Source organism: Muscardinus avellanarius, assembly GCF_963383645.1.
Source record: "Muscardinus avellanarius genome assembly, chromosome: 7".
Taxonomy (NCBI): domain Eukaryota; kingdom Metazoa; phylum Chordata; class Mammalia; order Rodentia; family Gliridae; genus Muscardinus; species Muscardinus avellanarius.
In genome coordinates, this window is record NC_137793.1 from 116,713,361 (window position 1) to 116,740,680 (window position 27,320).

At 49.7% G+C, this 27,320-nt stretch overlaps 1 protein-coding gene across 1 annotated transcript in view; it reads left to right on the forward strand.

The window, feature by feature from the left end:
- Positions 1 to 15,173: 15,173 nt before the first annotated feature.
- Positions 15,174 to 27,320, forward strand: part of ILDR2 (immunoglobulin like domain containing receptor 2) — a gene marked incomplete at both ends in the record, with an annotated part of 58,801 nt that continues 46,654 nt past the window's right edge. The window contains one exon of the mRNA XM_080698799.1: positions 15,174 to 15,219. Coding sequence (XP_080554925.1) covers positions 15,174 to 15,219 — 46 coding nt within the window. The remainder of the gene's footprint in view (positions 15,220 to 27,320) is intronic.

Here is a 27,320-nt window from a genome sequence, read left to right on the forward strand (position 1 = left end):
CTGCGTGCGAAGCGCCCTGATTGGCCGCGAGGCCTCGTCGCGTGGAAGGCTCGGCGCAGCGTCTGCGCATTGTTGCGTGGCAGGTACCCCGATGGAGGACGGGGGCCGCGGGTGCCCGGGCTGCCGAGCTCTGTGAGGGGCGGTAGATGGGGACGGAGCAAGAAACACGATGAAGAAGGGCCTTGCGCTCGAGGAGTGTGTGATGCGGTCGCTGGGGGAAGGATGAGGGAACAGAGAAGCGGTAGACAAAGCTTGTTTTGAGAAGGAAGCAGAGCTGGGCGTGGGGGCCGTGCCGGCCGTAAGCCCGGTCCCTGGGAGGCTGAGACAGGAGGATCTGCGTTTGTGGCAGCCTCAGATACTTAGTGAGGCCCTGTTTCAAAATAAAGAATAAACAATTGGGTGTAGCCAGGAGGTAGAATGCCCTTGGTTCAATCTCCAGCCCCCCCACACAAAGTAAATGAATAAAACAATCGATCGATCTATCTATACATACGCTTACATGTTTCTCAGAGGAAATTTCTTTCACTATTCAGTTTAATAAGTGTGTGTATATGTAGGGCATGGTTTTTTGTTGTTGTTGTTTTGTTTGTGTTTTTTTGCGGTACTGTGGACGGAACCCAGGGACATTCTACCTCTACGTTTTAAGATAAAGAATGGCAGTTGAAAACTAAATGCCTTTTCTGCATCTTTTCAGATAACCACACAGTTTTATCTTTTTGTTAATGTAGTAATATTGATAGATTTTTCTAATGTTGAAACATCGTACGTGTGTGTGTGTGTGTGTGTGTGTGTGTGTGTGTGTGTGTTACTGTGGATTGAACCCAGGGACATTCTTTCTCTAAGATATACTCCCAGCTCTATTTTATTTTTTATTTGGAAACAATAAGTTGCTGAGGCTAGGTTGCTGAGACTGGTTTCAAACCTTTGATCCTCTTGTCTCAGCCTCCCACCAAGTACCGGGATTACAGGTGTGCACCACACCTGGCCCTGCCATTCTTAATATGAATTCTTCTTGGTCATGAAGCTTTACTAATACCATAACAACATAATATAGATTTTTGGTTCCTTGATTGTAGTGATATCAGATTACAGATTTTGTAGTGTTTTCCTTACCAAATATTAATGACCAGGGTTGTAATAGCCTTATAAAATGAACTGTAATTTTTCTTTGTTCATATTTGAATGATAGTTGGGAATTATCTATTAACAGAATTTCTTAGTAAAACTTTCTATTCCTGGTGTATCTTTGGAGAATTTGGGGGGCTGACCTTTGACTACCATTTTAGTGTCTTGTATAGGTTATTATTTTCAGGTTTTCTAGTTATCTTCAGCCAACTTTTGTAATTTTCCTAGAAAATTACCTATTACATTTGGTTTTCAAGTATATTGATATAAAATTTGGAGAAGATGTAAAGCCATTAACACTTTGATATACTATTGGCAGGACAGCTGCTTGAAAGTTTCTTACACTCATCTTTAGGACCCCAAAATTCTATTCTTTTAGCAGAAATGAAACCATGTGTCTACACAAAGCCTTGTAGATGAATTTTCATAGCAACTGTTTTCATAAGGTCCCAAACTGGACAACCCAAAAGTTCATCAGTAGATGAATTGATAAATTCATCTGTATATCTACAGAGTACAAGGCTACATAGGAACAAAAAGGAATAAACTAGTATTGATACACAACATGATTGAATTTTGAAATTTTGCCAAGTTAAAGACATACATGAATGTGTGCGTACTATATGGTTCCATGTATACAAAACTCAAGAAATGGTGAAATAATAGAGTAATCAGATCAGCGGTAACCTAGGCCAGAAAGTAGGAGGGGAGGTGATTAAGAACCACACAGGAAACCTAGTTTGGCAGAAATATTTTACACTTTGATTGTAGTTGCAAGTGGCATATATCAAAGTTCATCCAACTATAGACTGAAATATATGCATCTTATTGCATGTAAATTATAGCTCAGTAAAGTTGATTTTAAAAGAATTCTTGGCATAAAATAAATGTAATATTTGCTTACAATTTAAAAATGTGTTTACTAATATTATCCCCTTCCTTTTTGTTGCTAATACTACTTATATCTTCCAAGTTTTTTCTTAATATTTGCCAAACTTATTTTATTAATTATTTTAAAACATCTAAGCTTTGGCTTTATTGATAAACTTTACAGTTTTCCTTTTCACTTGTTTCTAAGTTTATTACTCTGATATTTCTACTTCAGGATTTTTTGTATTTCTTTTTGTAGTTTCTAAAATACACTTTTTTTTTTTTTTGTGGTACTGGGGATGGAACCCTTCTACCTCCGAGCTACACTCCCAGACCTATTTTATATTTTACTTGGAAACAGTGTCTCTTAAGCCAGCAATGCTGGCTTCAAACATGTGCAGTCTTCCTGTTTCCACCTCCCAAATGCGAGGATTACAAGCGTGCGCCACCATGCCCGGCTTAAAATACAAAATTTTATTCAGTTATTTTTAACGTGTTTATTATGTTTGTAGGCTTCTTAATTTTTTCTTTTCTACTTTAGTTATGCTGACTGGCACTTTTTCTTTAGTTTATCTTCTAGTGGTTATACATTTTATCTTTACTTCATACTTACTCATACATTTTAAAGGTACTTGTTTTAAATTTTACATTTTATAAGCCAGACATGGTGGTGCATTCTTGTAATTCCAACATTTGGGAGGCTAAGACAGGAGGATCGCGGTTTGCAGACAGCCTCAAGTACTTAGTGAGGCCCTTTGCAACTCAGTGAGACCCTGCTTCAAAATAAAGAATAAAAAATAGGGCTGGGGGTGGAGCTGGGAGGTAGAATGCCCCTGGGTTCCATTCCCAGTACCCCCCCCCCACACACACACACACACTCAAAATTACACTTTATAACAACTTCTTCTAGTATTCATATTCCTTTTCCAAATAGACAAGAAGCTTAGATAATTAACACTTTTCCCCACTCAGTGTCGGATTCCACCCCTCTCCTGTCCCCCTTCCATCTCCCATCATGTCATCTGAGATTTTAGTTTCCTGAGGTTTTTTTTACACCAATATTGAGACATGATTGAAGCACAACAAACTGAATATGTGGAAAGTGTACAGTTGGATGAGTTTTGACACATGACGCCTGTGAGGTGATCACTGCCATCAAGATAATGAACACACGCCGGGTGTGTGGGTGCACGCTTGTCGTCCCAGTGCTTGAGAGGCTGAGACAGGAGGATTGCAGGTTCAAAGCCAGCCTCTGCTACTTAGACTCTGTCCCAAAATAAAGAATAAAAAAAGGGCTGGGAGTATAGCTTGGAAGTAGAATGCCCTGGGTTCCATCCCCAGTACCACACACACACTGAACACATCCATCCCAGAGTGTCCTTACCACCCTGCTGCGGCTCGAGGGTGCCACCCTCAGTGCCCCTCGGCTCCTCATTTCTTCTGCTTCCCCTCTTTCTGTTTTGCACACTCTCCATCACTGGATCTTCACGTACTCTCATATTTCTTCATCGAGTCTAATCTGCGATTACTCCCATCTGCTATATTGTTCAGATCAGATTATTTAGCTTTCATTGTTCGAAGTGAATTGAGTCACATCTATTATCTATCTACATCTATCTTCCATTTTTCCACTTGACATGGTTTATTCTTCCTCTACCTTCTTTAACATGGAACATAGTTATAATGTATGGGGTAGTTATAATTATTAATTGTTCCATTTCAACTTATTCTTTGATCTACGGCGTTTCTGGGCCTGTTTCTACCCGTTGCTTTTTCTTACTATGATGCGTTGTACTGTTTTGCTTCTTTGCGCGCTTGCTAATATTTGATTGGATGCCAGTCGCTGTAAATGTTTCCCTGTTGGACGCTGTATATCTCAGCACTTACAAGTATTCGTGTACTTTGTCCTGGGGTGCAGCTTGTTACCTGGAAACAGCTTAGGGCTGGTGTTTGCTCCTTTCAAAACTTGCTTTATGCTTTGTTGCTCAGGAGCAGAGCAGTGGTAGAACTCTTCTTCTCTCCGTTGTTATCACAGCCTTCTTAGGACTCTACCTGAAGCCCCACATGTGGAGGTCTTCCCACTTTGGCTGATGGGACACAGACTATTTCCAGCCCTCTGCGAATTCCAAGGATTGTTCCTTCTAATCCTCTCAAGTTGTTCTTTCGCTGGTTGTCTGGCTTCCTCCCACACTCGCTGATCAGTATTCAGCCAACACTCGGGACCCTCCCAGGACTCCAGCGCTCTTTTGGCTCCCTCTGGCTGCTCCTCCCTACCTGGTGCTCTGCCCAGCACTCTCTTGCCACCATGGCCAGCCTGCCCACTGCATGCTGTGGCTCCCTGCCTGGGCTGCCCTTCCCAGTGCTGCTGCGGGCTGTGCTGCCCTGGCAGCGGCCCGGAAGGTCACAGAGCTCACCTTGTTTATCTGTTCTCTCACCTGCTCCTTGACTCCCATTGTCTGCAAACACCGCGGCACATGCATGAGACCAGGGTCTCCTTTGTTCCAAGCTGCAAGATAGGTCAGTTCCCTGTAACTTCATCTTGATCAAGATGGCTTTTTCCTATCTTCATGGTTGTTTTGTTTTGTTTTGTTTGCAGTACTGGGGATGGAACCCAGGGGCATTCTACCTCCAAGCAATACTCCTATCCCTATATTTTATTCTTTATTTTGAAACAGGGTTTCACTGAGTTGCAAAGGGCTGCACTAAGTAGCTGAGGCTGTCCTCGAGCCACGATCCTCCTGTCTCAGCCTCCCAAATGCTGGGATTATAAGTGTGTGCCACCATGCCCGGCTCCTACCTTCACATTTTTAAGCACTATTCAGACTTACTAATATTTAGATAGGTCATCAAGGCAGACCACCCTGAGGAGCAGGTAATGTTTAAGGAAGGACAGAAAAGAACAGAAGGAAAGGCCTTGCAGACTGAGGGCGGTTTACAGGCAAACTCCTGTGATGAGGAGCAGGCACCAGCAGTGTGAAGGGACACATGGAAAGCTGGCTGGGAGGGGAGTGGCACCTGCAGAGGTTAGAGAAATCACCTGGGATGTGGGATGGCTATCGTGAGGAATTCAAGTATTGCTCCAAGTAAGATGAATGGACATGTGAGGGGTTCATTTTGTACTTATTTTTAATTGACTAAAGTTATACATACTTATTTTGTACAACATGTTTTGAAATACGTATACATTCCAGAATGGCTAAACTGAATTAATATATGCATTACCTCATACACATGTTTTGTGTGTGTGTGGTGAGAACACTTAAAAATCTACTCAGAACTCAATTGACGCATCATGATGTGGTTTACAGTTTAGGAACATCAGTGTCCTGGTCATCATCCTCATTGCTGTAATCCAAAACAACTGATCACACAATTTAGACAAGGGACCTAGTTGCTTACCGCTCCTTGGAGACCTCAGAGTTCCAGTCCAGGTCAGGCCAGGTCTGTGGAGTTCCGGGCATGGTGGTGGGAAGCAGAACGAGGGAGAGAGCAGGAGCTCTGCTTTCAAATCATGGAGCCCAGGAGCAGTAGAGAGCCGGCAGATCAGGGATTTCAAAGACACAGTCACCCCCACCCAGCCACACCCCCAGCCACACCCTCTTGTGCTCTGGATACCACCCAGTAAATCTGCCAGAATGGGTTTATCCACTGATGAGATTACAAGCCTAGTGACTTAATTACATCAACTCTGAACATTAATACATGAGCTCTTCATCAGGGGACAGTCTATATCTCACCATGACAATCAGTATTCTTGCTATCTGGAGAATGGTTCAATATGTAAGAATGGGCACAGTGAGGCCTGTCAGGAGTCCAGGTGACAGATGCCAGGGACCTAGAACAGAGAAGCAGCAGCAGACGTGGGGAGGAAGGAAGGGCTCAACTCCTGTCTCGGGGAAAGCAGAGCTGGCTAGTGGGTTGGATGTGGAAGAGAGAGATGGGAAGAGTTCTAAGGACTGAGTGTGAGTAACATATGGTGCTTTTGCTGAGACAAGGAAGAGGCAGAAGCAGAGGCAGAGGGAGACAGTGCTAATGCCCAGGAGGGTCCAAAGCCTCCCCTAATTTCTAGTTTCTGCTCCTCTTTCTCTCTGATTACAGTTGCATTTTTAAAAATCTTAAGTCCCACACAAACAGAACAGCTTCCCCAACTTTCCAACCAGATCTGTGTTCCTACTCAGAAATTCTAAGGGATGGCAGGTTTGGGTTGGGGTATGCGTGTGGGAGGCTGAGGATTAAGAGCTCTGTTATGGACATGTTAATTTCTAGAAGCCTACTATACATTCAAGTGGGGATGTCAAGTAGGCAATTGGCCATGTAAGTCTCAAGTTCTGGGCTTGAGATAGAATTTGGAAGCAAGCCACATAAAGATGGAATTTAAATTCATGGAAATGGATGAGATCACCCAGGGAGAGAGTGGAAAGAGGGAGAAAAGGGATCCAGGATGGAGTCCCAAGGACCATGGGCATTCCGAAGTCTGAGAGGGAAGACCCAGAAGAGGCAACGAGAAAGGAGCATGAGAAGTAGGAGGAAAGGCAGGAAGACCAAGGGGAGAGCAGTTCCAGCAGAGAGCAGTTCATTTGCTCAACAAATATTTAATAAAAGCCTATTAAGGGCCAGTCTCTACTTTAGGTATGACAGTAAGTTGGATAGAGCAAAGCTTAAATGAGGAAAACAGGCAATAACAAAATAAAGTTATATATCTAACAGGATGTCAGAACATCTTATTGGACAAGGCAAATGGAGAGAGATAATGTAGGATAAGGGAATAGCAGTAGAGAATCCAGTTTTAGAAAGGTCAGAAAGACCTAGATGTGAAAATAAAACTTGAGCAAAGTCTAGAAAGAAGTAAGGATTCAAACCATGAAACTTCAGAAGGAAGAGTATCCAGGCTGAGGGAAGAGCAGGTGCAAGGCTCTGAAGGGGCTCAGGGCAGGAGTGTCTGGGGAGCAGCAAGGTCAGCACCGTGGCTGCAGCGAGTGGGCAGGAGGCAGAGGGGTTCTTAGGGAGGGAGCCAGAGCAAGCCATACAGACTTATGGGCCATTAGCCCATTTAGAGTTTAGTCTAAATGGGGCAAGCCATTGGGGATTTGGATGGTTTCTACTTTAAAAAAAATTTGAAGTATAAGGTGTAATTTTCAGCTAAGTTCTATGAAAGCCAGCCAAGAACCTCCCAGTGTATTCTTGGAAACTGTAGCTGAGTTATTTCCCTGAGGCTAGACAAGGGCCTAACATCATTCAGTGCTGATCCTCCACTCTGTAGTGATGATGGTGGTAATGATGGGATGGTTATGATGATGATGATGGTGGTGATGATGCTGCTGGTGGTGGTGGTGGTGGTGGTGATGATGATGCTGGTGGTGGTGGTGATGATGAGGAGGATGGTAGTGATGATGTTGGTGGTGATGATAATGGTAGTAATGATGATGGTGGTGATGATGATGATGGTGGTGATGATGGTGATGTGATGAGGATGGTGGTGGTGGTAATGATGATGATGATGGTGATAGTGATGTCAATGATGGTGGTGATGATGGTGGTGATGGTGATGGTGATGATGGTGGTGGTGATGGCGATGATGGTGATGATGATGATGGTGGTGATGATGGTGATGGTGGTGGTGGTGATGATGATGATGGTGGTGATGATGGTTATGGTGATGATGATGGTGGTGGTGGTGGTGGTGATGATGATGGTGGTGATGATGATGATGGTTATGGTGATGATGGTGGTGATGATGGTGATGGTGGTGATGATGGTGATGGTGGTGGTGGTGATGATGATGATGGTGGTGATGATGATGGTGGTGATGATGGTTATGGTGATGATGATGGTGGTGATGATGGTGATGGTGGTGGTGGTGATGATGATGATGGTGGTGATGATGATGGTGGTGATGATGATGATGGTGGTGATGATGGTTATGGTGATGATGATGATAGTGGTGGTGGTGCTGATGGTTATGGTGATGGTGATGATGGTGGTGATGATGGTGATGGTGGTGATGATGATGATGGTGGTGATGATGGTTATGGTGATGATGGTGATGGTGGTGGTGGTGGTGATGATGGTTATGGTGATGGTGATGATGGTGGTGATGATGGTGATGGTGATGATGGTGATGGTGGTGGTGGTGGTGATGATGGTTATGGTGATGGTGATGATGGTGGTGATGATGGTGATGGTGGTGATGATGATGATGGTGGTGATGATGGTTATGGTGATGATGATGATGGTGGTGGTGGTGGTGATGATGGTGGTGATGATGATGATGATGGTGGTGGTGGTGATGATGGTTATGGTGATGATGATGGTGGTGATGATGGTGATGATGATGATGATGGTGGTGATGATGGTTATGGTGATGATGATGGTGGTGATGATGGTGATGGTGATGGTGATGATGGTGGTGATGATGGTTATGGTGATGATGATGATGGTGGTGGTGATGATGGTGATGGTGGTGATGATGGTTATGGTGATGATGATGGTGGTGATGATGGTGATGATGATGATGATGGTGGTGATGATGGTTATGGTGATGATGTTGGTGGTGATGATGGTGATGGTGATGGTGATGATGGTGGTGATGATGGTTATGGTGGTGATGATGATGGTGGTGGTGATGATGATGATGGTGGTAATGATGATGGTGGTGATGGTGATGATGGTGGTGATGATGGTGATGGTGGTGGTGGTGCTGATGGTTATGGTAATGATGATAGGTAACACTCCTTACAAGCTTCTGTGTTGGACTCTTTGCTTAAAACTCCATAAGGGTTATTTCATCTTCCCCTTGCAACAACCCTGTGAAATGGGTTTCATGATTATGCCCCTTTGCAGAATGGGAAACTGAGGCTTAGAGTGGGAAATGAACCTCCCAAGCCACACCACCCACAAGTGACTCTACCATGTTAGATCCCTGCTTCTGTAACACTTTGTTCCTACCTGTTTGTTATAGATACTCTACAAGTTTTATTGCCTGATACTTTGCCAAAGCAAGCAGAGGAATTTGCTGGTACCTTCTATATATCAGCTGAATGCACCGCCACATTCTCAGCAACTCACCGTGAAATCTGGTTGGGGTCTCTTGCGTGCTCAGTCTACGTACATGCAACCCTTGTCAGTCCTGGATTCCGCCTCCTGTGTCTCCCTGTGATGTCTGCCTTGGTCCCTACCCATGCTGCCCATAGCCTAGTTGGGTGACACAGGGCTCTTGTAATAAGCTCTCCTGTGGAGTTGTCAACTCATGCCATTCTCCTGGCTGGTCCTTTGCCTGTGAAATGAAGGCTAGCCCTGGTTGCCTGGCACCCTGCCTGGCCTTAGCCTACCTTCCCAGTCTTCTTGCTGATTCAGCCCCTTCTGAGCCTTGCTTGGGCGGCAGTCTCACTGTCCCCTCTGCTCATTGCTCAGTCCTCTGTGCTACCTCCTGCTCCCTTTCTGCCCTTAAAGATTCTGTCTAGCTGATGTTTAAAACTTAGCCCCGGGTCACGTTTTCATGACATTGCTGATCGGCGCTGCTGATGGTAATTGGCCCCTGCCCTCTGCCATTGTTCGCACATCTTTCCTGGTATGTGTCCTAACACAGACCCTGTCGTGCCAGCATATTTAAAGACCATGCTGCCTCCCTCTCACCCTCCCTCCCAACACATGCCTACAACTCCATTGTAAGCTCTTTGATGTACAAGACTATGACTCATTCATTTTAATTCCTATTCATCTCCAATTTCTGGAGACAGTAGGCACTCAATAAATGTGTGTGGAATAAATGGGCAAAGCAAGAGAAAAGCAGATGGGGAAGAGGGAAGATGAATACCCTGGAGCAGTTTGTAATTAACTAGACAAATACGTAAGGATTCATTCTAGGTGTGAGGCACGCACTTGTATGAGGGACCCTCACCCCACAGCTCCACCATGAAGGTCAAGGCTGCTGTTCTCTAACCCTGGCCTTTGAGAGCCCACAGACCCTTGGCTTTTTGAGCAGCTTCCTCCCATGATGCTTGGTGTTCTGGCCTTCCTGTTCCTGCCCATTTCTGGGGGGTGAGCTCATCAGATGGCATATTCTTTCTGGCTCACTTTCCTCCCTTAGCTCCCATCTTTGACTTATGCCAGGGAAGACCTCAGAAATAATCTCTGGCCAAATGGCCAAGACCTAGCTTCCGAGCATCTTGGTCTTATGAAATGCAGCCGGCCAGGCCCCCTTCTTCTCTCCTTTCTGGACCACAGGACCCTGTTTGTCCACTGGAATCAGGCTGGCTTTGCTGCTCATATGGGGGCTGTCGATGCTATTTCAGTCTCTAAAGGATGGTAAAAGCCAAAACAGAAACAAAAGCAAAAACCAGAATCAGGGATTGTAAAGGAGAGGCAACCTTACTTCATCTTTGGCTCTGTAAATTACAGAGAAATTACAGGTTTAACTATCAGTCAGTCGGGCTCCCAGTGTTTCAACTGGTCATAATTAACTTGATTAACTGCTCACAGTTGAGCCATCAGGAGAGCAGGTGGCCATCTGGGGACTTTTTAACTGGCTGAAAATACAGGCCCGACAAAACACCTGTTACCCCTTCCTCCTGCTTCATTCCTTCCTCCAGGGAGGTCCCAGAGGCTGGGTAAGTTTTGGCAGGGACATAGCTTTTGTTCAGCATTCTTTCTATTGTAGAAGTCTTAGAGTGCATAGGAAATGTAAAGAAGAAAATATAAAGGAATGATAGCCATTCCAGGGCAGCTCTTGTTACTCTTGTCTCCTTTCTCTCTTTCAAACGCATCTTTCTGTATTTGAGACCGTACTGTAAATATACTCTGGTGTTCTGCTCTTTTCCTTCACTTTGCCTTGGATGGACTCTGGGGGAAGCATGTGAGGGGGCTAATTCACCAGCCTGACCTCAGGATGGGCACAGAGGCATCCCCGAGCGCCGCGCCCAGCTCCACCCACGTCGGAATCCAAGCCTGAGACAGGAGGCTCTTGGATTAAATCTGCCATAAGTATGCACACTTTTCTGAGTTTTCTCCTAGTCTTCACTTATTATATACCCACCACTGTTCTTGGCAGTTTAAAAAAAACTTTTTTGAGGGGGGTGGGATCATACATTTATATTTGCTTTAAAAATATGAAAGAGCTTTCAGATAGAAAATGTCTCTTTTTTGTTTTGTTTTATTTCTTTTTTGTTTGTTTTTAATGTTTTTGCTTTCACCATAAAGTCTTCAGTATTTTTAGTTCCTTGGTTTAATTTAGATCTTTTTTAAAACCTATAATTCATCGAGGGGAGGTTTTGAAGGTTTGGGAGGTTTGGGGAGATAACCCTCATGGGTCACACAAGGAAGAAAAGATGAACCAAACTTAGATGAGAAACACAGTATCTGCTTTAAAAGCACACCTCATATAGTCCTCTTGGAACACAGGATCAGAGAGAAGTATGGCTTTATCTGTGTGCGGAGCAGGAAGCAGGATCCCTGTGCATGCATGCCTGTGTGTTTGCAGTGAAGTCGTGTTTTAAAGAGCACTTGGTGCATTATATTTATAACTGTGTGGTTGCTAGCAGCTACCAGCATGTCTCCTTGCTGTGGTTCACTTCTCTTTCCTCTGCGTGTGTCCTAATTCTGTTCCAGCGTGCAGCTTTGATGAGGCAGCCTGTTAGCCCTCCAGCCCCTGCCCAGGCCCGCAGGCACAGTCCCAGCTGCAGCCTCCTGGCCGGCCTTCTGCTGGGTCTCACACAGGGCCTTGTTCTGGCGTGTTGCTCTCTGGTTGCAGGAGAAAGTGGGACAGGTTGGGGATCAGGACCTCCACTTGGTTGTGATGGTCAGCCTCTACTGGGGTCCTGTCCTATTTATCCTAGTGGACAACTGGTGCTTGACCAGGTAGTATGCTCATTGGCAAACACCACCTCAGTGGCTTTCCGGAGAACAAGATATGTAGGCGTTGTTCCTAAACACCAAAGGAAGGAAGGCAGCAGAGTGCAGATCCCCGGGGGCTGGCGTTCTGATCTCATCATTTTAGTGAGCCTGGGAATCTGTCTTTTAGGCAGACACTGTGATGTGATTTTGCTGCTAGAAGTTCAAAAGCCACACTTGGAAGCGCACTGGGATCGTGGTGTCCTACCCCACTCCCCACCACCAGCGTGGCCAGATAGCACCATTGCTCACCCACCCTCCTTCCATGACCATCCCTTAGGCTGATGTATTGAGTCATTTGTTTGCAGTAGGGATGCCCTAACGGTACCCTCCATCACCGCGGTGTGCCTGGGAGGAGTACACTGGTTTTAAAGATGGCCAGGGACTCCGCCACTCAGGAGGATTCAGAAGAGATCACACCTACTTCTAGCCGTCCATGAGGCGCCCAGGGCACTACACAGAAGACAGGTTCCTGGGATGCAGACCAGGCACCTGCATCCTCCAGTCCGCTCTGCGCAGCTCTTCCGCAAGCCTCGATTCCTGCTGCGGTGCTCACAGGCACAACTGAGTCCACATTCGCAGCCCACTTCCATCAGCGTCCACTCCCCACTTCATGGCCACTCCTCGCCTATTCCTCAGTTGTCTTCCATTTCCACCTGTGTTTCTGTCCAAGTCTGTATAAAATGCCATCACTGTGTTTATCTAGATACTAAATATTATTCAAACTCTTGCGCATCTTATGTTTGTGCACACATATAGCAGATAGTCATCGCAGACCTGTGGTGTAGACACACCTTTTGATGGTGCAAAGGCACTTGATCTGGGGTCAGAAGACCTGAGTTCAAACCCTAGCTCTGCCATTTACTAACTGCTTGATCAGAGAGAACTTAGTTAAACTCTTTGGGCCCACGTTTCCCCGTTAGGGTTAAATACTTACAGGACATCTAGAACTCTGCCTAGAATCCACTGAGATGTTAAAATGCCAGGTACCGCCTTTGTTTCGCTCTCTGTATATTAAAGGAAATAGTCCCCACATTTCTCACACACACCATATCATTCAGGGTTCTTAGTGGCAGACATCAGAAATCATCCTGGCCAGAATAAAGGGGCGAGAGATCATGAAAGCATGTTGCTTGGCTCCAAGTACTGCCAGGAGAGCTGAAGATCCAGAGGCAGAACCCAGAGAGGCCGCACCAGGGCTGCAGCCAGTCACACCTCGGAGCCGCCAGTCCCGTCGCTCCAGAGCTGGCCCCCTGAGCGCTGGATGCAGCTGCCACCTGAAGGGGAAGCCGGGGCACACCTGTCTCCTGCTTGCCTGCCTAGCCCCCATCCAACTGCTGTGAGAGGTCAGCCTGGCCATGCTGGCCCCATCAAACACTCGGCTGGGGTGGGAGGAGCTGGCTCTGGGCTTTCTGGCTTCTGTAGCTGGAATTGCTCAAAAACAAGGGCATTCAGATGTCAGGCAGCTGGGCAAGAGCACCGTGCAGGGGACACCACCTCCTGCAGTCCCAGGTGCTCACCCGCCATCCCTGCTCAGAGGCAGACCTGATCTGTGGGGTCTTCCGGCCTTGGAAACGCACAAGCGAGGGCTACCATTTTCAGAGACGATTTCATTCCTTTCTGTTTTGTCTCTCCTTTGGCCCAGAACACCCCTCACCTGCCATACTTCCACCACTGAGAAACATCCCCGTGCCGATCCCTGGACGTCCACACTCACCATTCTGCGAAGGCGATTCAGATGCGACCTGCCTTTTGCTGTGGTCCTCACCCCACGGCCAGCTCTCCCCTTCCCGTCTCCATGATCACACGTGTCCACTTTACAATGCATGTATGCTGTTGTTTTAATGGCTGGCCACCTCACCCCTGGCCCCAGATGGGGTGCCCTCTGGGCAGCATCTGTTTTGCTCCTCTTTGGGGCCTGGGTTCTTTTTTTTTTTTTTTTTTTTTTTTCCTCCAGTACTGGGGGTGGATCCCAGGGGCATTCTACCTCCAAGCTACACCCCCAGCCCTGTTTTTCATTCTTTATTTTGAAACAGGATCTCACTGAGTGCAAAGGGCCTCACTAAGTGGCTGAGGCTGTCCTTGAACCGCGATCCTCCTGTCTCAGCCTCTGAATACTGGGATTACAAGTGAACGCCACCACCCTAGCCGGGCCTTGGTTCTTTGTTAAGCCAAGCCTGCTTTCTCAGACCTCTGTCAACCTGTGGTGACTTCCCCCAGACAGGAGTTTAAAAAATGTTTTAAAAATGGGAATGGCCTGTGTGAACGCGCCCTGTGAAAGGCGTTGGCCAGACAGATGCGGGTCCTAAGTGCCAATTCTGTCTAGTTCTACATGCTTGCTCTAGAAGGCTGTATGCCCCGACTCTACCGCACAGTTTGAGCAGGGAGAAGTTAGGGGCGGATTCCCGCCCACCTTTTTCAATTCTGCCCAGCCTCTGGGTTTCCTTGCTCTGTCAAAAAGAGAACCAGGGGTCCAGCAGCAAACAAACAGCCCCGCCCGCAGGCCGCACTGTGGAGGTTCCGGAAGTCACCAAGTCCTCGCAGGTGCTCACCCTGTGGCTCCGCTTCTTCCCAGGCCCCGCAAACGCGGGAGGGAGGCCCGCAGCACGCCCGCAGCTTGAATCCTAGGCCCACGTCCCTGAGAGGGGCTCCGATAGCTGGCTGGGAAGCCTGGGTCGCCCCAGTGAGGGCGCACCCCTAACCTTGTGACCCGCTGCTCTCGGGGTGCGCTCTGCCACGAAGCCCACCCCTGTTGCTTTGAGGGTGCACGCCACCATGGCGCTGATCTTGGGGGTCTCGGGGTGCCCTCTGCTACGACGCCCACCCGGGGGGCTCTGGGGGAGCGCTCTGCACTGTGGTGCTGCTCTTGGGGAATCTCGGGGTGCGCTGTGCTAGATGCCCGCCCCGTGGCTCTGGGGGTGCGCTCCACCGCGGCGCTGACCTCCGCAGCTCTGGGGGTGCGCTCTGCCAGGACGCCCGCCCCGTGGCTCTGGGGTGCGCTCCACCGCGGCGCTGATCTTGGGGTCTCGGGGTGCGCTCTGCGCCGCGCCCGCCCCGCGGCCCGGGGCGCTCTCCCGCGCTGACCCCGCGGCCAGGCCGGCACGTGACCGCAAACTTTGGCGGCGGCGGCCGAGCTCCCCCGCGCGGCGGCTGGGCGGAGGGAGGCGGCGCTCGGCCGGCGTGCGGGTCTCCGCGGCGGCAGCCCGCGCCGAGCACCGCGCCCACCGCCCGCGGCCCGCCGTGGGGCCGCCCAGCTGCGCCCGCCCGAGCCGGTCGGCCAGCGAGTCGGGAGGATGGACGGGGTCGTGTGGCGGGGGATCGCCGTCTTCTGGCTCACAGGTAAGAGTGGCCGCCTGCAGGGACGAGTAACTTTGCCCTATTCCCTCAACCTGCTGCCCTCCCCACCCGGCGTCCTCGGTACTGACCGCGCTAAAGCTGCTTAGCGGGCTGGCGGCTCGGGAAGGGCCGTGTGTGTGCGCGCGTGTGTGAGTGTGTGTGCGTGTGTGTGTGTGCACGCCGGGACCCGGAAAGCCGAGGTCCGCCTCGCAGGCTCTCCGAGCATTTCTCCTGCATACGGTAGCTGTTTCTGGCGGTCGGAGCTTGCGATGCTGAGTCCTGGGGAAGGGTCGGAGAGGGCTGATTCATGGAGGGGACCATCCGAGGATTGACCCCCCAGTCCTTCCCTAGAGAAGAAGGGATGGCCAGGGGCATCCTCTGCGGCTCCCCGGGGCTTCAGGTTGGGGTGGGAGATTGGTAAAGACACGGACCCCCCCATTGGTGGGGGTGTTTCAGGCCTGCCTCTGTCTCACTGGGAGACCCTTTCTAATAGATGAACTCCACTCCCTTCAATAAAGACTTTGGGGGTCCAGAGGCGTTGGGCTTCCCCCAGGGCTCCACACTGGTCCAGGCCAGCCCTTCCAGTCCTCCGCTCCCCACTTGTGAACTTCCTCCCCATCCTCCTGGGGCTGGGAAGGCCCAGTTACTTGCTGGGTGGCCAGGGTCACGGCCTGAGAGGTTCACAGAGCTGCCCTGCTGAGGGGGTGGCCGGGGTGCAGGAAACGCAAGGTGTCGGGAGGGATGGCCAGGACAGTGATGGGTAGAAGAGAAAAGGAAAAACAGCACTCCAAAAGAAGACTTCTCCCCTCTGGGGAGCCAGTGTGAGGCAGGAAGGCAAGCCACCGGACGGGCACGCTGGAGAAGGGCAGGCGCCGGCGCCCTAGCTGCAGAGCGGTCCCTGCTCCCTGGCCGCCTGCTGCTGGGCCCTGCATTGCTCCTGCCCCTGCTGGGTTCAGGCTGTGGGGGGGGGCAGCCTCGGCAGTCAGCCTCTCATCTTGGCAGCTCTGATGTGTCCCTCCCACATTATTCCAATCTGAATCATCTCTAATTTCAGGGTTTGGCGGATCCCTACCTCCCCCTCCTCCGGCCTCCCAGCGTCCACCGCCACCCGCACCCGTTCCTACTTCTTAATGTGTCTCTGCTTCTCAGTGGTCACCTCCCAGGGGAACTTAGACCTTCGGGCAGGGCCCGGGCGGGGTCCTGAGCCAGAGGCAGTTGTCCAGACCCCCTCCCACTGGCACATGAGAGGCACTCTGGGGACTCCCGGGTTGGGAGGGGAGCATTTTAGGTGGTAACAGCTTCCTATAAAGCAAATTCCACCAGGGAGGGCCACAGACCTTCTGGTTCGGTTTTCTCCTCTACAGAAATGGAGGTCCAGGAAGCTCTGTGCACATAGCACAGTGCTGGATGGAGTTGGGCCCCATTCTTCCCCACCCTCCCTGGCCAGCCCTGTTTGCACTCTCCCAATCTGCCTCCTGGTAGTGGGTCGCAAGGGGTTTGTTTTATTTCTGATTTGAGGGAGGCGACGCTCTGTCTGTACCTGGAGAAGCAGCTCCTGCCTGGAAGCAGGCAACAGGTTGTCCGAAACCTCGGCCCTCAGAGGGCAGGGGCTTGGCTCTGACAGCGAGGCTGCCTCCTCAGCAGCCAGTGATCACCCTGCATCCTCAGGCCGCACCACCCCCATCGCGCTGGTGGCCCAGCTGCCACTCCACCTGGGGAGGGGGGGCAACAATGGCGGCTGGGAAAGGATGTGGCATTCAGGCCCGGCTTCAGGCCAGGAAAGGTAAGACATTTTGGTCCTTTGGTCCAGCCCAATCAGTGGATTCTCTCTTGAGGGGGAGGTAGGAAGAAGGCAGAAAAGAAAAGACAGAGGAAAAATGAGCGGAGCCAAGAGAAAACACAACATTCTCCCCTCCCTGCCTCCCCCTCCCTCTCTTCCCTCTCCTCTCTCTCCCTCTCTCCCTCTCTCCCTCTCTCCCTCTCTCAGTGCAGCCTGAGCAATTTCTAATCAACACTTCCGGTTTTTCCTTGGGCTCCAGCAGCTCCCTCCTTCCCGCTCACCGTAGAAATTCCGTTTTCTTACTGCTATATATTTAGCCCCAGGATTTCTTATTGTCATGGTGAGGCAGCTTCCTGCAGTAGATTGGTTTTGAGGTTGTTGTTTTGGAAAAACAAAAAGATGCTTCCAGCTGCTATTTTAGCAACAGGTGCCATCCAGCGGTAAGACTTGGAGGAGGGCTCCTCTGTCTTGGTTTTGAACCTGGCTGGCATTTCGTCCCTTCCTGGTGGGAGCCCTCCGAGGTGTTTTCCTGAAGACTCTTTGGGACATCTCTGCGATGAAGCCTGTGTTTCGACTGGCAGCCTTTGGGTTTCATTCATGTGCCCCTCACCACCCTTACTGCAGGCATGGATTAAAGTTCTGGGATTTTTAAGCACAATGGTAGATGCCAAAAAGAAAGCCCCACACACCATCGTCCTTACCCTCGAAGAGCCGTCAGTCCAGTCAGAGGCTCAGACAGGTGTCAGGTAACTTTATTAGGATGTTTTGGTTGAGGGGTCAAGAGCCACATCAGCGCCATGGAGCAAGAAGAAAGCACACCCAGCCCAAACCCGGCGTTCCCACCCAACCCAACTCTGAATAGAATTTCAGGAAGAGTTGATGGCTCTTGCAGCCAGCCAGCGAGTTATTACCTTCTCCTGCTTTGTGCTAGTTAATCAGATGAACAGAACACAGCCGGTGTCTTCCAGAAGTATCCAGTGTCCAGCATCCAGACCTGGTGGGGGAGAGATGGGTTTTGGAATGGTGGGCGCGCAGTTGTACAGTAACACACCGCGCCAATGCAGTGGTAGGGCTCTGCACATGTGTTGTGGGTGCCAAGGGGCTCCCACCCGACTGGGGGGAGGGGAGGCTGGGCGTGCTTGTCCTGGAGTGAGGGTGGGCTTGGGCGAGCAGCCCTAGCATGTGGTGTCTGGAGGAGGAGGTCGCTTTTGGAGACTGTTGACACCTGGCTTTTCTCCTCTTCTTCCTCCCCCGTGCCCTTGGCTGCTCTGCTCTCTGCCGGGTGAAGGGACCTTGTTCTTGCCAGAACATTTTCTTTCAGTATCTTGTCACCGCAGCCCCTGCCCCCGGTTCCCCAGTCTGGATGCGCCTCTGTGGACTGGGAGTAGGTTGCCTCCGTGTCTGCACACTCGTGTACAGTGTGCACACCTGCTTCTTATGGGTGGCCAGTCGACATAGACTCGAGCACCTTCCAAGCAGTGCAGGGAAAAACTGTGCCGGTGTGCTAGGCGACTCCATGCAAGTACTTAGTGTGTGACTGCGGGCTGGGTTCTGGTGCTTGCTCTTGTGTAGCTAGGGGCTTGTCTCTTGTTCTTATCACGCACTGAACAAGGTGGTTTTTAGGATTACTTGCAGCGCTCAGTTTCTATGATGCCAAACTTTTCTCTGTTTACTTTATTTATTTATTTATTTATTTATTTATTTATTGCAGGTCTGGGGATGGAACCCAGGGGCATTTGACCTCTGAGCTATACCCCCTGCCCTATTTTTTATTCTTTATTTTGAAACAGGGTCTCACTGAGTTGCAGAGGGCCTCACTAAGTAGTAGCTGAGGCTGTCCGCGAGCCGCGATCCTCCGGTCTCAGCCTCCCGAATGCTGGGATTACAAGTGTGTGCCACCGGCTCTCTGTTTACTTTTGCTGAGTTGGAAATCGCAGCTCGAAAGCCCCAGGCCTGTTCCTCTTTGATAACTCGCCCAGTGAAGAGGCGTCAACAAGCTGCGGTTTCGTCCCACCTTTTGTTCCAGTGGGAACGGAGAGCTCTTGTTAGAATTTCCAGAAGAACAAATGGCATAGCACCCAGTGCCTGGCAGAGGACTCGGCCTCTGAACACGGGTGTAGTCTGCGGGACTGAGGCCTGAAGCAGGCCCTTTGGACCCAGATGGGATGACTTCTTCCCCGGCAACATGGGTCTAGAATGCCCCTTCTAGTCTTTTTGTTTTTGGTACTGGAGATTGAACTCAGGGACATTCTACCTCCAAGCTACATCCCCAATCCTATTTTTCTTTTTCTTTTTCTTTTTTTCCCCCTGGCATATGTGGCACTAGGGATTAAACCCAGGGGCATTCTACCTCTGAACTAAATCTCCAGTTCTATTTTTATTTTTACTTTGAAACAGGGTCTCACTAGGTTGATGGGAGTCTCACTACTTTTTTTTTTTTTGTGGTGGTACTGGGGTTCCTGGAAGCCCTTCTACCTCCGGGCCACACTCCCAGACCTATTTTTACATTTTTATTTGGAAACAGGGTCTCCTAAGCCACCGCGCGCGGCTGGCTTCGAACCTGCGCGATCCTCCTGTCTCTGCCTCCCAAGCGTGGGGATTACAAGCGTGCGCCACCACGCCCAGCTAAGTCTCACTACTTTTGAGCCTGTCCTTGAACCTGCGATCCTCCTATCTCAACCTCCCAAGTGTACACTACCACATCTACCCCAGCCCTATTTTATTGTTTATTTTGAACCAGTGACTCACTAAGTTGCTGAGGCTGGCCATGAATCTGTGATCCTCTTGTCTCAGCCTCCAAAGTACTGGGATTACTAGTATGTGCCACCATGCCACCATGCCTGGCCTGTCTTGATTTTTTTCTTTTTTTCTTTTTTTTTTTTTTTGAGATGGGGGGGGTCTCGGTATGTTGCCCAGGCTGGTCTTGAACTCATGGGCTCAAGAGATCCCAAAAAGCTGGGACCACGCCTACCCAGCTCCAAATTTCTGACCCAGGATCCCCCTGCTCGTCACTCCATCCAACCATTTTAACTCCTTTTCTCTAGTCAGGAATAGAAGGAAAGACGTGGCTGGTGATGGCCACCTGTCCTTATGTTCCTGCTCCCATGCTCCTCTGTGTTGGGAGGCTTTCGTGTACATTGCCCAGGTGACCCTTCAAAGTTAGTGAGGCTACTTCTTTTTTTTTTTTTTCTTGGTACTGGAATTGACCCATTTTATCTCCTAGCTGCACTCCCAGCTTTTTTTTACTGTTATATTTTGAAACGGGGTCTCTGAACATTGCTGAAGATCTGAGTTGCTGAGGCTGTCCTTGAACCTGCAGTCCTCCTGTCTCCGCCTCCCAAGTCCTGAGATTCCAGGTGTGAGCCACCACACCAGCTGATATTACCTACTTCTGCTTAAGACTAAGGCTCAGCCAGGCGTGGTGGTGCACGCTTGTAATCCCCGAGGATCTCACAGGTTCGAAGCCAGCCGCGCTGGCTTAAGAGACCCTGTTTCCAAAATATAAAAAAGTATAAAATAGGTCTGGGAGTGGGAGTGTAGCCCGGAGGTAGAAGGGCTTCCAGGAACCCCAGTACCACACACAAAAAAAAAAAAAGACCAAGGCTCAGAGGAATAGAGACTTGTCTAAGTCCATGGTATTCTACTGATTACAAACACAAAGCTGTGTTGCTTGCTTAATGAGACTTGGTCGTTCACAGAAACACTCCAGACTCACCCTACTGAAGTGCCTGAAGCCAAGACAAGTGTCTCTTCCGGTCTTGCGGGTCCACTAGACCTCTGGGTTTACGCGCACATCCTTAATGTCGCTTCGCTTTGGGGACATTGGTACCGAGGCTTGGAGTTCATAGACGGTGGGGAAGGAGTGCAGGGAAAGTGAGGCGGAACAGGTCCCGGGCTGTGGGAGAGGAGCGACCCAGGGCAGAGGCCGTGCCCAGTGGCAGCAAGTCCTGTTGGTCCTTTGCGATAGAAGCTGGCACTGTGTCCCGGAGCCCTGTGGGCCGGGGCCGAGGCATATGGGTGCTTAATATCCTGGCCGTTGAGGTGGATTTTGGCTCTCTGAACAGGAGAGAAGGCACTTGGATGACTAGAATTCTTTATGGGCCAAGAAGCCAGGAAGCACTCAGAGGAACACACCACTTCTCTGCTCCCCTTCAGCATCTGGAGCCTGCAGGAGTGGAGCAGCGCGAGGAGCAGGGACCTCGCCTGCAGCTGGGCTCTGGTCCATGGCCCCTGCATGCCCTCGCCTGCAGCTGGGCTCTGGTCCATGGCCCCTGCATGCCCTCGCCTGCAGCTGGGCTCTGGCCATGGCTCCTGCATGCCCTCGCCTGCAGCTGGGCTCTGGTCCATGGCTCCTGCATGCCCTGTCCTGCAGCTGGGCTCTGGTCCATGGCTCCTGCATGCCCTCGCCTGCAGCTGGGCTCTGGTCCATGGCCCCTGCATGCCCTCGCCTGCAGCTGGGCTCTGGTCCATGGCTCCTGCATGCCCTTGCTCATGGGAGGCAGGCTTGGGGCAGGGAGGAGCCATCTGGGCTCTAACTGCCCTGGATTTGAATATGCCACCTTATTTTCTTTGGCTTTAAAACAGAATACTAGCCGGTGTGGTGGCACATGCCTGTAATCCCAGTACTTGGGAGGCTTTGATAGGAAGATCACAGGTTCCAGGCTGGCCTCAGGAACTTAATGAGACCTGTTTCAAAATAAAATAAAATAAAATAAAATGGGAAGTCGGGTGTGGTGGTGCACGCTTGTAGTCTCAGCATTTGAGAGGCTGAGACAGGAGGATCACAGTTTGAGGACAGCCTCGGCCACTACTTAGTGAGGCCTTTGTAACTCAGTGAGACGCTGTTTCAAATTAAACAATAAAAATAGGGCTAGGGGTGTGGTTTGAAGGTAGAATGCCCCTGAGTTCCGTCCTCAGTACCAAAAATAAATAAATAAAATGGGGTGAAGATGTAACTTAGAGGTAGAATGCCCCTGGATTCAATTGTCAGTGCCACAAGCAAGCAAACAAAATGCTAATGTACCTTAGGTTGTGATCATTAAAATGAAATCACATTAAATTCCTAGCACATAGTAGGATCTCAGTATTGACTTTGGACCACAGTAGTGTATCACTTCCCATTTTGAAGTGACTCCATATGCTCAGTAGCTCACAGCTGAGCACACACCCCGTTCTTGCTTCTGTTAGCATGAGCGGCCGTCGGCCAAGGAAGCGGTGGATTGGCAAGGCCTGGTGGACTTGGCTCAGTCCCAGCTGTCGCCTATTCCAAGACCCAGCTGCAGGAGCAGCCGCTGCCCGGCGTGCTGTCTCATGGTGGAGGGCACATGCTTGGGGGACGGGGTGCAGGGCGGAGGGGCAGGGTCACAGTCAAGCCTTGCAGCTGCCTTTAGAGCTGCTTGGACCAGTCCTGTGGTGTGTCTGCTGCGTTCCATGGGGCCAGGCCAGTCATGTGGCTGAGCAGTAAGGACATGCTGCCTCTGGAGACATTCAGGGGTGGGGAGGGACAGATAGCAGAGTTTATCAGCTGGGCAGAGCATCCCCAGATGTAACCCAGAGCTTACTTTGTATCCAAGTCTTCAGCAGCCTGCAGAAGGGAGGTGATATTGATGGAAGGCATAGCTAATAATGAGGAAATTCTCAGGCACTGGGGTGTGATTCTGTGGATCTTGTGATTTCAGTAAGTGCAGGAAGAAGCTAAAAGGAAGGAGATGGATGTCTCTGTCTTCAGTGGGGTGAGTCTGGAGTGTTTCTGTAACATCGAGAGAGAGAAAGAGAGAGAGAGAGAGAGAGAGAGAGAGAGAGAGAGAGAGACACTATATACTTGGGTCTGAAACTCAGGAGAGATATCTAGACAGGAAATACAGTTAACAATTGGGTGTGGTGGTGGTGCACGCTTGTAATCTCTGTACTTGGGAGGCGGAGACAGGAGGATCGCTCAGGTTCAAAGCCAACCTCGCTGGCTTAAGAGACCCTGTTTCCAAATAAAATATAAAATAGGTCTGGGAGTATAGCCCAGAGGTAGAAGGGTTCCATCCCCAGTACCACCAAATAAATAAATTAATTTAAAAAATAAAAATAAAATAGGGCTGGAGGTCTAGCTCAGAGGTAGAATGCTTCTGAGTTCAATCCCCAGTACCACAACAAACAAACAAACAAACAACAGAAAAAGGGAGGTGGGAAAGCCCAGTGAGAAAGCTGATGAATGCTCCTTGGAAGATGGGCAGGTCCTAAGGCAAGGTCTATTATTTATTTATTTATTTATTTATTTATTGCAGTACTAGAGATGGAATCCAGAGGCATTCTACCTTCGAGCTACACCCCCAGTCCTATTTTTTATTCTTTACTATGAACAGGGTCTCACTGACTTGCAAAGAGCCTCACTAGGTAGCTGAGGCTGTCCACAAACCTGGATCCTTCTGTGTCCGCCTCCCGAATGCTGGGATTACACGCGTACACCACCACGCCCAGCTAGCAAGGTCTATTATTCTTAGTAAAGTCTTTTAGTTTATTATTTTAATCTAAATTTATCAATATGAATGGTTCCTAATTCTGGAGAAAAACAATATTTGAGCTGTGCTTTCTTTGTGTTCAAACCTTTGGCCTGTGGGCCAATGTTTTCCCCAACTGCTTTGCCCCCATTTTGACAGGGGCCAGGGATCCACCTCCTCCCTTCTGTGTCTGACCATGGACCAGTCCTAGAGGAGAGACTTCCATTCTCCTGTTTATCTCCTATGCTTAGCAAACCTGCCCCATCGTTGTCCCTAAACAATGCCTTAGGAAATTGAGACAACATGTTAGAAATATGAAAAAAAGGTGAATTTTTTTAAGAAGGCAGGAAAGGAAAGATTTGTATTGTCATACTGAATGAAGAAATAGGAGTCTGAGGGCTGAGATATGCTGTCGAATGAGCAATTTGTCATCTTCTGAGTTGGGGACTTGCGTTAAAGGATGGGTGAGAAATTCCTAAAGTTGCCTGTCTCCACCAATAATTATCCCTGACCTTTAGCAAAAACCTTTGTTTCCTAAAAGGGGGCTGTGGTTATAGATCTGCCTCTCAAAGACACTTGCAGGAATAGCTCACAACTGGTGGGAAAAGGAACTTGCTTTGAAAAAACCGTGGAAGCGCTAAAATAAGAACGGCTTTGCCTTGGAGTCTGCTTTTGTTATTCTTTCAAGAACACAGAACACGGCTCGTCATCTATAGAATCCTTTTCTTTACATGGAAACTGGGGCAGGACCTTATTTTGCCACATGCAGGGAGGCATTGTCTGCACTTAGAGCTGATCTTCCGCTGACCAACCGTGAGAGGCAGCTGCCCTGGGCCCCAGCCGAGAGGGGTAGCTCTTCACTACCCACAGGCGGCTTCCCGGTCATTGGCTAGAATTTAGTGCACCTGTGTCCTCTTGCTGAGAAAAGTTCGCACACTCACAGGTATTCATGCGTTGATTCATTCCACGTTTTCTTAGCTCCAGCTGATTCTCTGGCTTTGCTGTATACTGGGGAAGAGTCCACCAAATCCTGGTCCTGCCCTCAGGGGCCTTAGAGTTAAGAAACCACATTTATATGAAATTCCACAAGATCAGGGGCTGTGTGTGTGTGTGTGTGTTCTTGGGGATTGGCACACGCACACACACACACACACACACACACACACATGATAGTGTGGTGGTCTAAGGATGAGGACCCCTGTCCTATGAAGGTAGAGAGCCACTCCTGCTCCTGGGCCTGCTTCCAGCGCGTCCCTCAGTGATAAACTTGTTTCCCTCCAACTTCCTCAGGAGACCTGCTGTTCACAGACCTCTCTGCCACATCAACCCGGCATGCCTTTACCTGTGCTTTGCGCTCTGCTCTAGCATGCCTCTCCAGTGTTCTGGAATACTTGCTTTAATTTGGAGGATGAAGGGTAGATTCTTTCTGCACCGCTCTAAGTTTGTTTATAAGAGCTTGAAACTCAAGTTCTATAAAAATTCCCAGTGCCTGGACTTGGCACCAGCCCTCCTCCTGCGCCGGGAGCACCTGCTCCTTGACTTCAGGAGGCCTCTCAGCGCGTCTCCCTGCGACCTGGGAGCTGGGGCTGCCTTCAGCTTTGTGTCCTGATGTTTCCCTAGGTGGAGGGAATAGCATGCTTTTAGTTAAAGGGCAGGAAATTCAGCATGGCTGGAGCATGCAAGGGGCCAGGTCACGGAGAAGGCCTGAGCTTCACGGACGAGGCCAGAGCGTCACGGACAAAGCCCAAGGCATCTGGGTCTTGTCCCTGGAGGGCCTGGGGAATCAGTGGCCTTAAAGCACAAAACTGACATGACTGGAGGATATATATTTTCAAAAGGATCTTGTAGAAATGATGTGAAGGGTGGACTGGGGGGTGAAGTGGGGAGACCACTTCAGGTCAGATGATGTGTCAGTGCTGACAAAGGCCTGTCAGCCAGGACCTGGTCCAGGCCTGTCCCTTGCTTTACTGCCCTGCTGAGCAGGGTACAGTCATTGTCTGAATATCCGTTTCTCTGCCTAGAAGATGAGTGTCATCACAGGCCTAGGTTATAGAGTTTTTGAGATGCTCCATTAAGATGCCTGTGAGCAACATGTGCGAGGCCCCGGGCTCCATCCATAGCACCACACGCTTGGGCGCGAGCACACACACACACACGCATGCACGCATGCTATGTGTGTCTGACACCTAGGAAGGGTTTCACAACTAGTGTCTAGTAGGAGGAAACGGAAACCAGATTTACGGGGATGAAAAGGATAATTTGAGAGATATTTAGACTTATTGAACAACCGAAGATGGTGAGACATAGGAAATCACCAGGGCCAGAATTTCTGTGTGAGGCAGTAGGATAAATGGTATACACGTCAGAGAGCTAGTGACAGAAGAAGGATGCATTTGTAAGCAGGAGTTGGTGAAGGAGGCACTAGTTAACATGCAGATATGGCGGAAGGGAGGGAGGATCTGAGACAGAACTGGTAGTTGGAGCCATGGGAATGGTCAAGACTTCTTTGATGCACAGCTCAACATAATGAAGAGCCTGAATTTTAAAAATGTATTTATCTGGTATTCATAGTTATAGTCATATATTATTAGACTTCAGGTTACTTTGTATGTTGAAGGTTTTTGGCATCTGACAAGTGATGGACTAGGAAAAATAATAATTTTCTAAAACCCTAAGAAGCCAGGCATGGTTGCTGTAAACCTAGTACTTGGGAGGCTGAGACAGGAGGATTACAGGTTTGAAGCCAGCAAACTTAGCAACAACTTAGCAAAACCCTCAGCAACTTAGCGAAACTCTATTTTGAAATAAAAATAAGAAGGGCTGGAGGTATAACTCAGAGATTGAACAACCTGGGCTCAATCCCTAGTATCTAAAATAAAACCCTAAGAAGTAGGAGCCTAGCTCAGGACACTTAGCAGGCCCAGGGCAGATCTGTTGGAAATGGAGGCTAGAGTGAAGGTGTCCCTGGGTGTCCATGGGGACTAGAAATCCTCACCCCAGCTCCAGTTAGCACTCCTCTCTGAAGAAGTGAGAAGGAGCGGAAGTTGCACGAGACATGTTTGGAGCCTGGGCAGAGTCCCACGAGAGGCACCTTTGAACCTGGGTGAGGTCTCAGGAGAGGCATGTTTTGACCTGGCTGGGTAAGAGCATCACAGTCTCAAGGTTGGATCGTTGGAAAGAGGGGTCTGGGATACAGGAAGCACGGGCCAGCCTCCAGGAGAAGGGACTGGTATCAGAGCCCCAGAAGGAGGCTGCAGTTGAGGCAAGGCTTGGCCCAGCGGAGCAGCCAGTTGCCCATCAGACACGAAGGTGGCAACAGTCTCCATGGAGGGTCAACGGGCCGAGGGGAGGAGATGCTGCTCAGTGGAACCTGACCTGTGTTCTCCCGGGAGGGGGGCTGGCCCGGAGAGTGCTTCCAGACCCTGACCCCGTGAGAATGGCGCGTCTGAGACGTGCTCAGGGTGGGCTCAGGGCCTGGGTGACATGCATCCTACAGAGTGAGCCCCGTCGAGCTAAGGCAGGGGCTGGCCTTGCCTTTCAGGCTTCACTCTGCGGTCCTACAAACTGACCTTTCCTGGAATTCCTAGTCCTGACCTCGCTGATTCTTCAGAGCGACTGTTAGTGTAGAGGCCCTGTGCCGGCAACATCATACGTGCCTTTGCATGCATGTGCGCGCGCACACACACACACACACACACACACACACACACACGGCTCCTGCCCATTCCCTACCTTCAGGAGGTACAGTGACGAGCTCCACACTGCATGCATGTGCAGACACACACACACACACACACACACACACACACACACAGCTCCTGCTCATTCCCTACTTT